This window comes from Phascolarctos cinereus, unplaced genomic scaffold (genome assembly GCF_003287225.1).
Source record: "Phascolarctos cinereus isolate Bilbo 61053 unplaced genomic scaffold, phaCin_HiC Scaffold_726;HRSCAF=1367, whole genome shotgun sequence".
NCBI classification, from domain to species: Eukaryota; Metazoa; Chordata; class Mammalia; order Diprotodontia; family Phascolarctidae; genus Phascolarctos; species Phascolarctos cinereus.
The window spans coordinates 39,811,091-39,827,601 of NW_027556098.1; the positions used below are offsets into that span (position 1 = coordinate 39,811,091).

General features: G+C 38.2%; 1 protein-coding gene across 5 annotated transcripts in view; it reads left to right on the forward strand.

Annotated features, from left to right (window-relative positions):
• The window catches only part of C2CD2 (C2 calcium dependent domain containing 2), a 114,621-nt gene that overhangs the window by 18,636 nt on the left and 79,474 nt on the right, over nt 1–16,511 (forward strand). For all 5 annotated transcript variants that reach the window (XR_013482840.1, XR_013482841.1, XM_078146474.1 and 2 more), the window contains exons 3-4: nt 5,997–6,092; nt 13,761–13,880. Coding sequence is in view for 3 of the 5 variants with exons in the window: in XM_078146474.1 (XP_078002600.1) it covers nt 5,997–6,092; nt 13,761–13,880 (216 nt within the window). In the remaining 2 variants the exon portion in view is untranslated. The remainder of the gene's footprint in view (nt 1–5,996; nt 6,093–13,760; nt 13,881–16,511) is intronic.

Here is a 16,511-nt window from a genome sequence, read left to right on the forward strand (position 1 = left end):
CCAAGACTGCGATGAACACACAGATCAAATAGCAAAGAAACCCATTTGTCCAAGTCAATAGCAAAAAAAGCAAAACAGGAATCAGAAAAAGTAAATGTATGAGAATATATACCAGATAATACAGAATGAAGGAGTTCTCCCATTGGGAATGAGATATCTTAGCCTAACCAAGAGAGTGAATTCCAAACCTCAACCAATGGGAAAATTTCCTGAAGTCCCTAGTTTATCAAACTGCATAGAAGAACATGATAGAGATAGCCAGTTCCTCTACATGCTGGCCTCTTCTTAGTCTTTCTCTCCCTTCAGCAATTTGAGAGGAGGTTGGCATTCCCCATCTTCTTTCTCAAAACTAGAAGCCAGAAGAAATCCAGAACTTTTCTCTCTCATTCTTGCCAAATCTGCCCTTCCCAACAGGCTGGGGGTATTGATCTCCCAATCAGTTAGTCAGTCAATAAACATTTACTAAGTACCTACTAAGTGCCAGCTAAGTACTGAGTTAGTAAGTACAGAGGATACAGAAAGAGAAAAAAAAAGATAGTCCCTACCCCCAAGGGGAAGACAAGCTGTATACAAGATAAATGTTGTTTATCCTTTGTTTTTGAAGAGGACCAATGACATCACAGGTGATGTCTTGATTTGCTTGTGATTTGGATTTAAGTAGAGGCAGAGTAGAGCAAAGTTGTCAGCCTCTCTCTCTCTTCCAGACTCACTGAAGTCCGGTGACAGGACAAAAGTCAAGATGGCTAGTGATGACACAGCTTGCAGTGGATGACCGTGGCATCTTCAATGTCTGACCAAGCTCTAAATGCCCCACGGTTCCCGCTTCAGCTGTTCTCATGGCCATTCTGCTGGGGGAAGTCTTCCCATGCTTAGGGTAGACATCTCCCTAATTCACTGATGGGTTTGAGGCCTATTGGTTATCCTCAACCTGGTTTAGCCTGTCTGTGTAGACAGTTTTACCAGGGTGTGGCTGCTGCATATACTATAGCTTCTTGGAGCCCTGGGTGAGAGTTGGGTGGCAGTTGGACACCAAAGGTGGATGAGCCACCCCTAAAAGGGCTTCGCAAGCCCTCACACCAGAGGTGCTCATCCTCCCTGAACACCCCATACACTTCTGCAGGATAAATAGGAAGTGGTTAAAGGGGCTGGGAAAGGCTTCATGTTAAAGGTGAGATTTTAATTGGGACTTAAAGGGAGCTAGGAGAGCATTTCAGGCAAGGAGGACAGCTGAAGAAAATGTCTGAAGCCAAGAAATGGATTGTCTTATGTGTGGAACACCAAGGAGACCAGTGTCACTGGATGAAAGAATCTAAGTCAGAGAGTAAGATAAAAGATGACTGGATAAGTAGGAAGGGGCTATGCTATATTTTTTTTGAAGGGACTATGTTTGAAAGGATTTGAACACCAAACAGAGGCAAGGGGGTGACAGGTTTGGACCTGCACTTTATAAAAATCACTTAGATGGCTGAACGGAAGCTGGACTGGAGTGGAGAAAGAGTAGATGCAAGCAGAGCCACCAGCAGGCTAATGCAGTAGTTCAGGCAGGTGGGGATGTGGGCCTGCACTAGAATATTGGCAATGTCGGAGAAGAAAAAAGGCATACTGCAAAGATGAAATGATAAAATGAGATGTTGCAAAGGTGAAATCAGTGGGCCTTGGCAACAGATTGGATATGAGAGTAAGGAATAGTAAGGAGTCAAGGAAGATACCGAGGTTTTGAGCCTGAGGGACTGAGAGAGCTGCCTTTGGTAGTAATAGGGTTATGATATAGGAGGGAGGGGGAGGGTTTAGGAGGAAAGATAATGAGTTCCGTTTTAGATATGTTGAATTTAAGATGTGTGACAGGTAAGATGTTTACAACCAGTTCAAGATAACTGAAAAACAGTTGGAGAAAGGAGATTGAAAGTCAGCAGAGAGTTTGGGGCAGGATAGGTATATTTGAGAATGGTTAGCATAGAAAGGTAATTAAATGTATGGAGCTGATGAAATCACCAAGTGACATAGTATAGCGAGAGAAGAGAAGAGGGTTCAAGACAGAAACTGTGGGACACCTACAGTTAGAGAATGTGATCAGAAGAAGGATCCAGCAAAGGAAAAGGAACATTTCAGTAAGTGAAAGGAGAACCAAGAGTGGTGTCCCAAAAACCTAGAGAGAAGAGGTTATCAAGTCGACGAGGATGATCAGTAGTTTCAGTGGCTGCAGAAAGGTTGAAGAGAATGAGAATTGAGAAGAGGCCATTGGATTTGTCAATAAAGAGATTATTATTATTTGGAAAAAAACAGTTTTGGTGGAATGATGATGTCAGAAGATGAATTGTTAGGAGTTAAGAAGAGAGCGAAATGAGAGAAAGTAGAGGCACCTTTTGTAGATGGCCTTTTCAAAGAGTTTAAAACCACAGAGGGAACAAATTATACAGAATGATAATTAACAGAGATGGAGTGATCAAGTGAGGGGTTTTTTCCAGGATGGGGGAGAAATGGATATGTTGTATGCAGTAGGAAGCAGCTAGTAGTAGACAGGGGGAGATTAAAAATGGAGTGAGAATGACAGAGGGGTTGTTTTGTTGGAGGAGATGAGATGGAATAGGATCATTTATGTAGGTAAAAGGGATAACCTTGGTAAGAAGTAAGGCCACTTCGGGTGACACAGGGATAAAGGAAGAGATGGTGGCAGAAGGCATCTGAGGGAAAGGAAATGAACAAGCAGGAATAAGAGGGAGCTCATGGTGAAAATCCTTAAATTTTTTTTTGTAGAATATGAGGCAAGATTCTCAATTGAGAGTATGGGGGAAGGGGGATTTATGAGAAATTTAAGGAGGGATGAAAAGGTTTGGAAGAGCTTTTGTGGAGATTAAGGTAGTGAATTGATAAGGAGGGTAACAAGTACCAGGCAGATGGCCTGAGAGAGAATTGAGAGGTCAAGAGATTGGATGTCACCAGTGAGGAGAGGATTCCATACAATTGGGCCTTGGAGCCAAAGATTACAAGATCATATAAGTCTTTCCATACTTCTCTGTTTTCATCATATTCATATTTTTTACAACAAAGTAATATTGCATTACTGTTTAACCATTCCTACTTTGTTTCGAGTTTTTTTGCTACCACAAAAAATGCTGCTACAAATTTTTATTGTATGTGGGAATTTTCTTCTAACTGAATCTGCTTAAAAGAAGGATCAACATTCATAGTAAGTAGTGAAGAAAGACTTTTGATTAGGATTTTATCTTGAAAAATGAAAATAAAAACTAAAAATATTTTCTTCTATTTAACAAATTATTATAGTTGTTAATGCCTCTACATTTTCCTGCTACCTATAATATTGATTTATCAATGAGGAGATGAGATTTTTCTGCCTGAAACAATCTACTTCCTCCATCTGCTATTCTTTTGATTTTTCTGATTATACCATTTGCCTGATTCTTTAGATTTTTGCCTTCTCACTGTGGCTCAATATAAGATGTTTTAAAAAAAGAAAAGCAAATAACAAAAATACTTCCCACTCAACATTTGTGTTGTTCTCTAGTGATTGTACATAAAAAGAAACATTTCATTTCCTAATCTTTCATTATTGTCTGAAAGTGTTTAACTTAATGCTGTTTGTGTAGTTTGCAAGTCAAATACCCTGCTTACCACTGGGTTCTTTTGAAGGAAAGATTCAAATTCTTTTTTTGCTGAAGTCTGTCTATCTTATCTTATCTTATCTTATCTTATCTTATCTTATCTTATCCTATCGCATCTTATCCTATCGCATCTTATCTATCTATCTGGTATGTTTAGGTTCTGCAGTGTAGGATGTATTATTTTAGGATGTTAGCAAATGCCCTTGCTTTCCAAACATCATATTTCAATTTCCTTTGATTTCTTACAAACATAGAGTGATGCCATAATGTTCTGATTGTTTCTCCTTGGAATTTAAAGGGGGTTTTTTTTTGGTCCCTTACTGAATATAAGATGTGACCTATGATGGGGAATTCCTAAAATCTGAGTTCATTGTTTCTTACTGATTTATTCTTGGGGTTTCTGTTTTTTCTTGGAGAAAGGAATTCTTTCAATCTGAACTTTGTTATCTGCTTCCACTATTTCTCAGCAGTTTTTTTGGGTTTTTTTGCATGTTTCCTTGGATCAAGATATTCAGGTTTTCTTTATTGTGATATTTTCTGGAAGACTTACAATCTTTAGTTGACCTCTTTGCATTGTAACTTTGCCTTCAGCATTCTTGTATGGTAGAGCTGTCCTATGTTCTTCCACACTTATTTTAATTTGTCTCATTATTTGTCCTTTTTGATGCATGCTTTCAAGTTCTGTTATTTTCTTTTTTGGAGAACCTACTAGTTTTGTCTTTCTCTAGTCTGACTGGACTTGTTAATTTCTATTATTATTTCTTTACTATTTTCTCTTATTTCTTTTACTGATTTTCTGAGTCATTTTTTACTTTTTTTTTTTTTTAGGCAATTGGAGTCAAGTGACTTGCCCAGGGTCACACAGCTAGTGTCAGATGTTTGGTCTGAGACCAGATTTGAACTCAGGTCTTCCTGACTCCAGGGCCAGTGCTCTATCCATTCTGCCACCTAGCTGCCCCTCTGAGCCACTTTTTAAGTTGCTCCATTGTCGTTTCAGGGCATCTTGCAGAATCTGTTAGTCTATCTTCCCCTACCTCAGGAAGTTTTGACTCAAATTCCTTTATTTCAAAGTATTCATCCACTGAGATCAATCTTTTCCTTGAAAAATGCTATTTCTCTGTAATGTCTTTACTGGAAATGTGTTTACCACATTTTAGAAGGCCTAGTGCTTTTGTGCCCTGCCACTGTGGGAATTCACAGTATATAGTATGCAATACCCTTTTTCTGTTTTTTTTTTCTTTTTCTCTTTTGGATAAGGCAATCTGACATTTGTTGAGGTCACAATATTTAAAAATACAAAATAATAACAAAAAAACCCCCAACAACCCAGGTGTTCAAAATGGCAGGAGCCATACAGGTGGCTTTGGGCTAGCAAAGGGACTTTAGGAATGGATAAGGAAGGCTGGAAGCAATGGGACCATGCTGAAGTGGTGAGACATCCATCTGTCCTAGGACTGAGGGCTTACTAGGACAATTGAAAAGGGCTTAATTTCAAAAGTCAGGTGCCAAAAATGACAGTAGTCACAGAGGTCATAGGGAGGAATTGTACACAGGTCTATGGGAGCAGGATAGGCTGGTAAATTGGTCTTCAGCTATTATTTTCTTTAGATTTACCTTGTGATGAGTTTTTTAATTGTTCCTTACTTGTCTTGGCTGAGTTTACAGCATTTGGGAACTCTTTTCATGTTTATTTGCTGCAGAGGTATTGGAATGGAATGGGAAGAATTCTCCTAGGTTACTTATCACTCCTCTATCTTTCCATAATTCCCTCATGTCCAATTTTGTATATATCTGACCTTCTACAAAGCATTACTGACAATAATTGTCATTATTAATAATACAGCTTCAAGTTAGAGGCATCCTAGATTTAAATGTTGGAGAGAATGAGGACTTTGCTGTGACAGCAAGAATATCAACAGAGGACTCCTTACTTATGCAATTCCTCCTCTCCCATCCAGTCCCCCCTCTTTGGGGAAGAGTAAGGAAGTGCCTGTCAGCATCCGCTTAAAGGACTTTTTGAGGGACTCAGGATGTAGACTTGTGAGGCAAAGTGAAAAAGACAGACAAAAGAATTTGATGACTAGTTATGGTTTTATTACATGGGTTTTCTTGTGTTAAGTTTGTTAGTATACTTTATTATTTAATTTCTGGGGATTTGCCTCGCCTGTAAGTAGAAAATATAGTAATATAAGGGCTTTAGCCAAAAACATATTTGTGTTTAGACTGAACTGTAATATAGCAAGATGGAGTGGGAAATGTTTATTATATAAACAAATCTTATTTATTGAAAGAGCTAAAATACATGTTTTCTTCTTCCTTCTTTTTTAAAGGAAATGTCATACTTGATTGCCATATTTCCTCTTCTTCCTGTTTTAGGGACCATTATTTCTTACATTTGAAGAGGACCAAGTTCAAAAGCCATTAGAGCTAGCAGTTCAACCAGTTGTGAATGTCGTCGAGTCTGTCCAGAAGGTAAGCCATAATATCTTGCTCTGGGGGCAATGTATTTAAAGCTGGACATTGAAGTTATTTTTATTTACCATTACTGAACAAAAACAACCCTGAAACCTTGCATCAGGAAATTTTCTGGGGGCAGCTAGGTGGCACAGTGGATAGAGCACTGGCCCTGGAGTCAGGAGGACCTGAGTTCAAATCTGGCCTCAGACACTTGACACTTACTAGCTGGGTGACCCTGGGCAAGTCATTTAACCCCATTGCTTAGCAAAAAGAAAAAAAAACTTACAAAGAAATTTTCTGAATAATCTAGAGATTTAACCTTTCTAGCTATTACAATATATTTTTGCTATCAACAGTTGAACCTCAGGTGGATTTTATTCAAAATCCAGTGTTTCATTTTATGCCTTCTCATCCTAAATGACTCTTGTTCCTTATCTTCCATGAATATTCCATTGAAGAGCTAGCCAATGTGGTGTGAGCTTTCCTTTTCTATTGACAGTAAGTCTTCTGGTAGTCATCTTGCCTTGAATGTTTACCTCAGAGAGGATAAGTCTATGATCAGTTCAGCCCTCTATGCCACACGTCGCCTTCATCACTCTCACATCTTATCTGTCTCTTCTCTTTACAATGGCATAATCTATTAAATGCCATTGTTTTCTTTGAGGGTGCATCCAAGAATTTTTATTGTGCTTAGGTAAATGGAAGACAGTACTGGTGATGAGAAGGTCATGAGAAACACAAGTCTTCAGTAGTAAGTGACCATTGCTATTGCTGTTGCTGTTTCTGACTATTCCTCCCAAGGACTCCCTGCCGCATCTGATAATCTGCGTCTACCCTGGCATTAAAGTCACCCAAAATTACAAGTTTGTCCTCTTTTGGCACATTGAATATAAAGGTCTTTAGGTCTTCATAAAATTTTTCTTTGACCTCATCAGAGTTCATTGTGAAGAAGCACATGCACTGATGATAGTAGCATGGTGCTCTTCTACGAGTGGCAATCACATTGCCGTGAGCCTATCATTTACTCCTTTTGGTCAGCATACAAGCTTATTGAATAGATTAGTTTTGATTGCAAAACCTATGCCAGCTTCATGGTACTCCCCATAACTGCAGCCACTCCAGAAAAACATACATGCAGCTCTGACTTTGCTAAGCTGGCTTTCATTAGCCAACCTTGTTTCACACAGAGCTGCTATTTGGATGTGATACCTACTGAGTTCTCTTGCAACAAGAGCTGTTCATCTTTCAGGTCTACTGGATTTCATTCTGTCCATAAGTATGTGCACATTCTATGTACCAATGATGAGTAGAATCATCTTCGCAAAAGTTTTTGTACTTTTTTTGTGTTATGACTACGGAGTAGAATTCCCACCTGTCACAATAAGCAGGCCAGAGTTAGGTTGAGTGTAGCAGACAATTTTTAGGGCATCTTTTCTAGTCCCTTCTTCACAACAGGAAATGATTAGTGTGGTCCTTCAAAAAGGCTGCTCAGACACCCAGGGACTGCTGAATCCTACTGCTGCTTCAGTCTAATGAGAAGATGAACCAATAGGCTGAGCTGTCCATGTGCAGGGTTGTGACTACAGTTCCTAATATATCCATACCTGCTGCTTCGTCACTTGTCTATCATAGGTAAAAATGGTAAAATGGTATGGGTGGTGTTGTTTGACTCACTCATAAACTGGATTTAAGTGAGGCAGAGTTGTGTGAAGTCATCAGCCTCCCTCTCTCTTCTAGAATCATTGAAGTCCAATGGCAAGACAAAAGTCAAGATGACTGGTGATGACTCGGGATGCAGTGGATGACCTTGGTGTCTTGATGTCTAACCAAACTCCAAGCACTCCACAGCACCTGCTTCAGCTGCCTTCATGGCTATTGGAACAAATTGTTCTCATCTATCCATTCTGCTGGGGGAAGTCTTCATATGCTTGGGGTAGACACCCCTGTAACTCACTAATGGGTTTGAGACTGCTCAGTTACCCTCAACCTGGTTTAGCTTGTCTGCCAAAATGGTTTACTGGGGTGAGGCCGCTGCACATGTTACAGCTCCTTGAAGCCACAGGTGAGAGTTGGGTGAATCAGGTGGACAGAAAAGGTGGAAAGCAGCCCTCACACCAAAGGTACTAGTCTTCCCTGAACATCCGTACATACCACCTGGCACATAGTAAGCACTTAATAAGTATTGACTGATTGACAAAAATGGAATGATATTTGTAAAACACAGTGTCTGACACATAGCGGACATGTAATACAAGTTTATTTATTTTAGAAATAACAATGATTTGGCAACTGTTTGGATAAGTGAGATGAGGGAGAGGGAGAATTTGAGGGTGATACTCAGATTATGAACTTGAGAGACAGAGTAGTGGTGCCTTTGACAGAAATATGATAGTTTGAAAGAGGGAAGGATTTATGGGGAAAGGTAATGAGCTCAGTTTTAACCATGTTGAGTTGAGTTTAATATGTCTCCGGGACAACCTGTTTGAAATATTCAATAGGCAATTGATATTAAGAGATGAAAACCTGGGAAAGACTAGAGCTGGTTGTGTAGATCTGGGAGTCATCTTTGTTGAGATGATAGTTACTCGAGGGGGCTGATGAGGTTATCAAGAATGGATAGAGGGGGAAGCTAGGTGGTAAAGTGGATAGAGCACTGGCCTTGGATTCAGGAGGACCTGAGTTCAAATCCGGCCTCAGACACATAACACTTCCTAGCTGTGTGACCCTGGGCAAGTCACGCAGCCTCATTGTCTAGCCAAAAAAAAAAAATTAAAAAATAAAAATTAAAAAAAAAAGAATGGATAGAGAGGGGAGAGAAGAAGGCATAGCATAGAAGCTAGGGGGTCACCTACATGTAATGTAAGAGAGTTTGGATGAAGACAAGTTAACACAACTTTAGTGCTATTTACAAGGAGAGGATAATAATATCAACATGGAACATTTTTGGGTGCGCAAACAATGTAATGGAGTCCACTTGGCTGAAGGCCACTGTGGGATAGCGTCTTTATGTGGAACCACTGCAGTGGCTTTTATGCTCCAGTTGAAGTCCCAGAGACCAACTTATATAGAGTTTTAAATGAAGAGCCGACTGGCACCAAGAGTTATTCCTAGAGGAAAATGGTTGGGACCAGAGAAATGAGGATGTTTTCTAAGTTAGCTAATAAAACAGGAGAAATGAGGGGCAGGAACATATGGAACTTAACTCTAACTATGTCATCTGGAAAGAAGTTTGAAGAGGACAATGTCAAGTCTCTAGGTTTATTAGTCTTCGTGTACATGCATCCTGGGAGGCTGGGACCATACCAGTCAAACTAGTTTTCTTTGGCTCATACCACAGTTAAGGGTCTTGATACGAATGATAATGTTAAATTATTCAGATATCCATTGACAGGTGCTGCTGCCAGGCATACTTATCAACATGCAGAGGCATTTTTTAACTGGTTTATGATATGCTGGAGCATAGTCTTAGGGTAACAAAAAAAAAAAGCCAAACAAACCTAATGGACCATGAGTGGCCTTAGTAGACATCTTATATGGGACAGGGCAGGATGGCTATAGTTGGAGTTTTTACAGAAGGCAGAAGGGAAGTGTTGGAGACTGGGTCACCAAAGCAACCACTGCATCAGAGGCACACAAAACCAAAGTGATACATCCAAACTTTATTAGGGTATTTCCTTTCTACAGACCCTGCCATAGCACCTTGCCAGGGTCAGCAGGATTTGGGGGATATTTCCTTTTAGAGGCTTTGTTCATAAGCTATTTATAAGTTCTTTTACTATTAACTGCTTAAGGGGAAAGTGGGCTGAAACATGCAGTATGTGACTGAATTAGCAGGGTGGGTAAATGTTCAACCAAGACAGAGTAAATCCCTGCCTTACCATACATCATTGTTGATTTAACTAGAATATTTTATGAGTTTCTTGCCCCTGACTGCAGCTCTGATCCCATTTAACCCACAACCCACTCCTTCATTGGTGGCCTGAAGGGTCCACCTCTTCCAAAATGCATCTAGGGCTTGTGGATGCAATTGGCTGCTTCTCATTATCCAGTTCCATAACAGAAAAGGTACAGATTTACACACCACAGAACTGATATTAAAAAGGGAAGGTCTCTGTTGGATAAATTTGTAAATTGATCAGTAAGCACTAGAGAATCTCTCCTGGAGTTTACAACTAGTCAGCAAATACTCATCATGAATAAATAAAACTGAGCCAGAAATTCTTTTATCATTAACTAATCACCTGGGTTAAATTTTTAGGTCTTCGCTAAATTCCACCAAAAGAAAAAAGCTTCCCTTGGCTACCTCACTTTCTTTAAAAACAAAACAGCTGTACTGGAGCCAGTAGAAAAGAAATTAAAAGTTCACTTATGATAATGACAGCCAATTAATAGCCAATAATGATAGTCTGAGTTGGAATGGTCCTATAGATAGGAGACTAACAAGAAGAGTGTGACAAGAACTCCAAGAGGGAAGAATGTTTGGAAGTTAAATGTAACAGATCAAGAAGGATTAGAACTAAGAAAAGATGATCAGATTGGTTAATGAAGGAATCATTGGAAGGAGTAGTTTCCATTGAATAATTAGGTTGAAAGCCAGGTCTCAAAGAATCTGTGAGAGAGTAGTAAGAGGAGGGGAAGTGTAGACAAGTGTAGACAACTTTTTCAAGGAGTTTGGCTGAGAAAGGAAGGAGAAATATAGTATTATATCTTGGAGGAGGGGAGAGGGTCTAGTGCAGGTTTTTTAAAGATGGCAGAAACTCGGATTTTTTAAAAAAGGCAGTAGAGAATGAATCAATTGTTGGAGGTTAAAGATACAAGGGAAGAGGGTATGGTTAAAGATGCAGTTTGCTAGAGAAAACAGTAGAAGATGGGATCAAGTGCATATTTATAGGAGTTGGCCTTGGCAAGAAGTGTCTCATTATCAGAGCCTGGGTGAAAGGAGGAAAGAGTCATGGGGTTTTGAGATGAGAAGGAGAGAAGAGAAAGCTCACATTGAATGGCTTCAGTTTTTTCAGCAAAGTAAGAGGCAAGGTCCTTGTCTGAAAGGTGGGGATGAAGAAGTGTGAGAAAGCTTCAGGAAGGAAGAGGATATTTGGAATAGCTTATGTGGGGAGGGAGTTAGGAAAACAATTAGGGAGGAATAAAAGGACTATTTGGCTGCCACAAATTGAGGTTGGATTACATACATTTTTAATGTACGAAGAAATGGTTGTGAGATTTTCTTAGCTTCATTTAGTAGCTCATGATTGGGAGTTGAGGAAGTAGATGGTGGGAGTAATTCAAGGCTGAGCTTTGACAGGGGATCATCAGTGGGACAAGGGGGTAAGAGATTCAAGAGAAGTTGATAATGTAGAGCTGATATGGCCAGCTACTGAGTTGAGATTGAGAAGGGAGAAGGGGTAACAGTCTGAGAAAATACTTAAGGATGGAGGAAATGGAGGTCTCAGTGAGAGCAAAGAACAAAGACAGGAGTGAAGTAGAGGGAGAGGTGTAAGTCAGATAGGAAACTTGAGTAACGGCAAATGAAAAAATGGCATTTTTTCAGTTATGTCTGACTCTTTGTGACCCCGTTTGGGGTTTTCTTGGCAAAGATATGGGAGTGGTTTGCCCTTTCCTTCTCCAGCTCATTTTACAGATGAGGAAACTGAGGCAAACAGGCTTAAGTGACTTGCCCAGGGTCATAGAACTGGTAAGTGTCTGAGGCCACATTTTATGTCTTCCTGACTACTACCTTGTGTTAATTTTGTATATAAAATATATACTTATATGTACATGTGTTCATCTCCATGATAATGTAAGCCCCCTCAGGCCAGGTGCTGTTTCACTATTGACTTTATATTCCCAGTATTAAAACAATTCCTCTCTAATAATAACTGATAATAATAATAAATAATAAGTGCTTATTTATTGGTTGAATTTACATTATAGGTATGTATTTCTTAGTAATCTATCACTAGCAATAACAAAAAAATTCTAAATCCTTCAAGGTTCACATATGTACTTTGATTTAACAATTTAATTTAATTGTAGAAGATTCACATTTTATGTTTGTTCTCTTAAATAAATTAATTTTGGAATTATTCTTTTTTGCTTCATTATATAACATGCCTAATAACTTTAAGTTTTAAATTCTTAGCATTCTACTAGGGTTGTTTTTTTTTTTTTAACATGGTGTTCTATGCCTATAAATCATGGTAGTTACCCTCTTCCCCTAACTCCCATGTTATCACTTATCCCAGTCTATCTTCTTATTTCCTCCTTGTTTTCTCCCTCCAAATATATACATGTAGCAAGGATGATGTATAAGTTCAACATAAGAACAATTGCTTATATTCTGAATTAATTAATTCTGTAACAGCTATATAACTGTGATTTCCAGATTTGAGGCACTTCTTTTTGGAAAGCATATATGACTAATAGATTTTACTGAGTGTTAATATCAGATCTGCTTAACCAAACCTAAACTTTTCCCTAACCTCCAAATTTGCATTTCCAATTGCCTTTAGCCATCTTGAACTGGATGTCCCATAGACATTTTAAAGTAAATTTGTCTAAAAACTGAACTTGTTATTTTCTCTCACACTCTATGCTTCTTCTCTTTCTAACTTTCCAGTTATTGTCAAGGGGATTAACATCTTCCCAGTCAATCAGGTTTGCAACCTAGGTGTTAGCTTTGATTCACCACTCCTGTCATCACCCTGTTGCACTGGCCCTCATCATCTAATGTCTGGACTATTGTAAAGCTTTCTGGGTGGTTTCCCTGCTACAAATCTCTTCCCACTCCAGTCTGTCTTCCACTTAGATGTCAAACTGATCTTTCTAAAATGAGGGTCTCACCATGTCACCCCCCATCCCCCATTCATCCTTTGTTTGGCATAAAAGTCCTTCGTAATCTGACCCCTTCTTACCTTTCTAGTTTTCTTATACTTTAACACCCTCCCCACCCCCAACCCCCTAATTCTGTGGTCCAGTGATACTGGCCTATTTGCTGTTTCTCACACAAGATACTCCATCTTCTAACTCTGTGCATTTTAGTTAGCTATCCCTGATGCCTGGAATGCTCTCCTTCCTCATATCTAACTTGTGGTTTTCCTAGCTTCTTTCAAGTGCCAGCTAAAAACGCACTTTTTACAAGAAGCCTTACCTGATCTCAGGAAATGCTAATGCTTTCTCTCTGCTTATGTATGTAATTTTTTGTATTTTATCTCCGCATTAGACTGGGAGCTCCTTGAGAACAGGAACTGCTTTTTTTTTTTTCGGTCTTTGTATCCTTAACACTTAATAAAGTTCTCATACTAGATGCTTAATAAATGCTTATTGACTAATTGAGTTATTGACTTACTGACTGGGAATGTATAAAAAACTTCATGCTGGTAAGTGTGTCTAAAGGAAGAAGGATCAAAACAACTGATTTGACAATCATCATGTTGAACTTCTGGGAAAAAAAAATTAATCTGTATTAGAGGACATTTTAGAATGCTGTTTCCCGATTTTCAAGTGCTCTATGACATTTAATCAGATTAGAAAATTTAAACTCACAGCTAGCTATGGAATTCTGGCAAACAAAAAAAGTATGTAAATTGTATATATATATATATATATACACAAGATTTTTATTGCTCTATAAAGTTTTTTTATATTTAAAAATTTTAATTAAATGCTTCCTCCTCCCTCCTCCCCCAGGTGGTATCCTATAATGTTGAAGGAGATTCAATTCAGTTTATTGTCCATGTGCTCTCAGCCTCATCTGATGCTTCAAAATGTCAGTCATATGATGTACAGTTATCTCCGTTTCATTTACAGGTAAAATTTAGTGTTTTTTCTTTTCATATCATGAAAACTTGCCATGGAACCTTCCCAAACCATGCCTCCTTTATGTGAAATGAAAGGAAAGCATCGCAAATTATGTAATATATGTTATGTGCCATATAAAATGTATCATACATCTTTAAAAAAAACAAACAAAAAACAACCCACCAGAAAAAAACCACCAACCTCCCCCCAAAAAAAAGCTGGCTTTAAGTAGGGCTTTAATGTGGCTTTAAGTAGGGCATGAGCTATTTTACATGTATCTTTTTAAAAGAGCTATTTTATAGATACAGATGTAACTGTGTCACCTCACAAAACAGCGCAAAATGGTGCTGGAGAGGAAAACAATTCTGAAATAAGCCTGGCTTGAGACTCAACTAAGCCAGATCATCCCAGGAGCATTTATAAATAAAACTGGAAGGAAGGCCACAAATTGACATGGAAATGGAAGACATCTACAGTTATTTTATAGTGAACTCTTCTTATTTCCAGTGACAGTGAAATCACCACATTTCATCTCAACTCCTAAATTCCCAATGTGCTATATGAGAAAGTTGAAATCACCTCAAGAAAATTAAGTTGGAAAGAACAACTAGACGAGACCATGTATATACAAATAAAATCAGGGGTAGAGGTGATATGATTCTGAAAATGAATGAATAAAATTTAAAGATATGTAGAGTTGGAAAAATCATAGATAGTATTATTACCTTTCCTTCCTCCCAAAAAATTCAGATTGAGAGGATGTCAGTAATTACTAATTCATATGCCATCTTATTCACAGAATCCTTGATCTGGAAAGGACCTCAGAGGCCATTTAGTCCAACAGACTCATTTTATAGATGTGGAAACTGAGGGCCAAAGAGGTTTAGTGACTTGCCAAGGTCACACAGGTAGTAAATATCAGAAGGTGACTTGATCTCAAGTCCTCTGATACCAGAGCCACTGTTCTTTTAGTTGTACCGTGATGTCTCCAATATCTTTTCAAATTTATACTGTCATGAGACTATACTTAGAAGTTAAACTAATAAGAATATGAATATATGCATAGTTAGATGTCTCTAATTCAGCAGAAGCTCAGTTACCTAAAATCCTCAATTAACTGGAATTTTAAAGTTCTCATATTTAAGGAAAAAGAGGAAATTTTTTTAAAAGAAAAACTTATAAGGGATTAATTTAATTTCTTTTAAAGTAACATTGAGGATATATTTTGAGTCTATTACAGATTCAGTCCAATTATTTCTTGCTTATACATGAATATTCCTGTGAGTCATAAAATACTTCCCTAAGATACTGTAAGAACTTCATTCTTCAAAGAAATATGGTTTTAATAGAGTATATTGCATTTTAATTAAGTTAGGAAAGTGTACAAACACATTTTAGAAAGATTTTTCATTTAGACTTCCCTGTTCATCAATTATTCCAGCTTTATTTTGTTATTCTTTTGTGGGGAGAGACAAATGGAATGAGAACCCTTCGATCACAAGCACTTTGAACATGACATATTTTTCTTTCGAGATGCAAGTCATTAGAAAATTGCTCCAAAAGGGTTGGAACATTTTGAAGGAAATCCCATATTTGGCTGGGAAACTTCATTATGTTCTGTGTTTTCACATGGTCGTGAGCAACAACGTTCTTGGAAATTATGTGTTCTTTTCTAGTTTCCTCTGATGATTTTAATGATTTAGATCAATGTGATACAATCATGTCTGCTGTCCAAAACAATTTAAAAATGTATGTGAAGATAATTTTGATACCCCTAGTCCAATGAATCAACATTTACTCAGTTCATTTCATGTGATTTCATGGGTATCAATGATTGTATTAGTGAATTAAGTAGAGTAGAGTTAAGTTTGAGTTAGTTATTTTAGTTAATGCTGTCAGGATAAGAGTTATGATTGTTGAATCTACCATGTATTGATGATACTATTAATGATATCTGATTTATCAGATAGATTCACACTCTGTTAGATCTGTTATAAGGAATTATCAATGCATTACCCCCCAACCCTCCCAACTCCAAGTGTAGTACTTTGAAATAAGATTCATTTGCCTTTCTGCACCTGTGAAGCACTATCACCTACTCCCTAATGACCTTTGCTTCAAAGCCACAATTCCTTTGATTCTTATAAAACAGCTCACCAAACACTAATATCTGATGGGCCGTGGAAAGTCCCAATGAAATGGCCTATAGTTGATGATTTGTAGTTAATAACCCTTGAAAGGCTTGCTGACAAAGTGGTTGTGATTGATGGACATTGCCTTTAGCCAATCATGGGAACTGTTCTGCTTCTGAAGATTAGGCAGTCATAGGAGTTTCCTTGAGCACCAGGGGCCTGGACTGTGAGGAAGGTCTTGGACCCAACTGATTAGGGGCCACCTGTCTCTCTAATAAATTGATTGATGATGTTTGGAGCTCTGCCTTGATAATTTTTGTTGCAGATTGGAATTTTGTGGGCCACATATAATATATGCATTATAGCTAATATACATGCAATCATCAAAGATTTAGTATTAACACCAGGGGCAGGTCTGTGTCCTATTCTCATATGTTTTTGTAATGAAAAATCATAAAATAATGCTAGTCTTCAAAAGACTTTAATACCTAATGATCTGCCCTTTTGT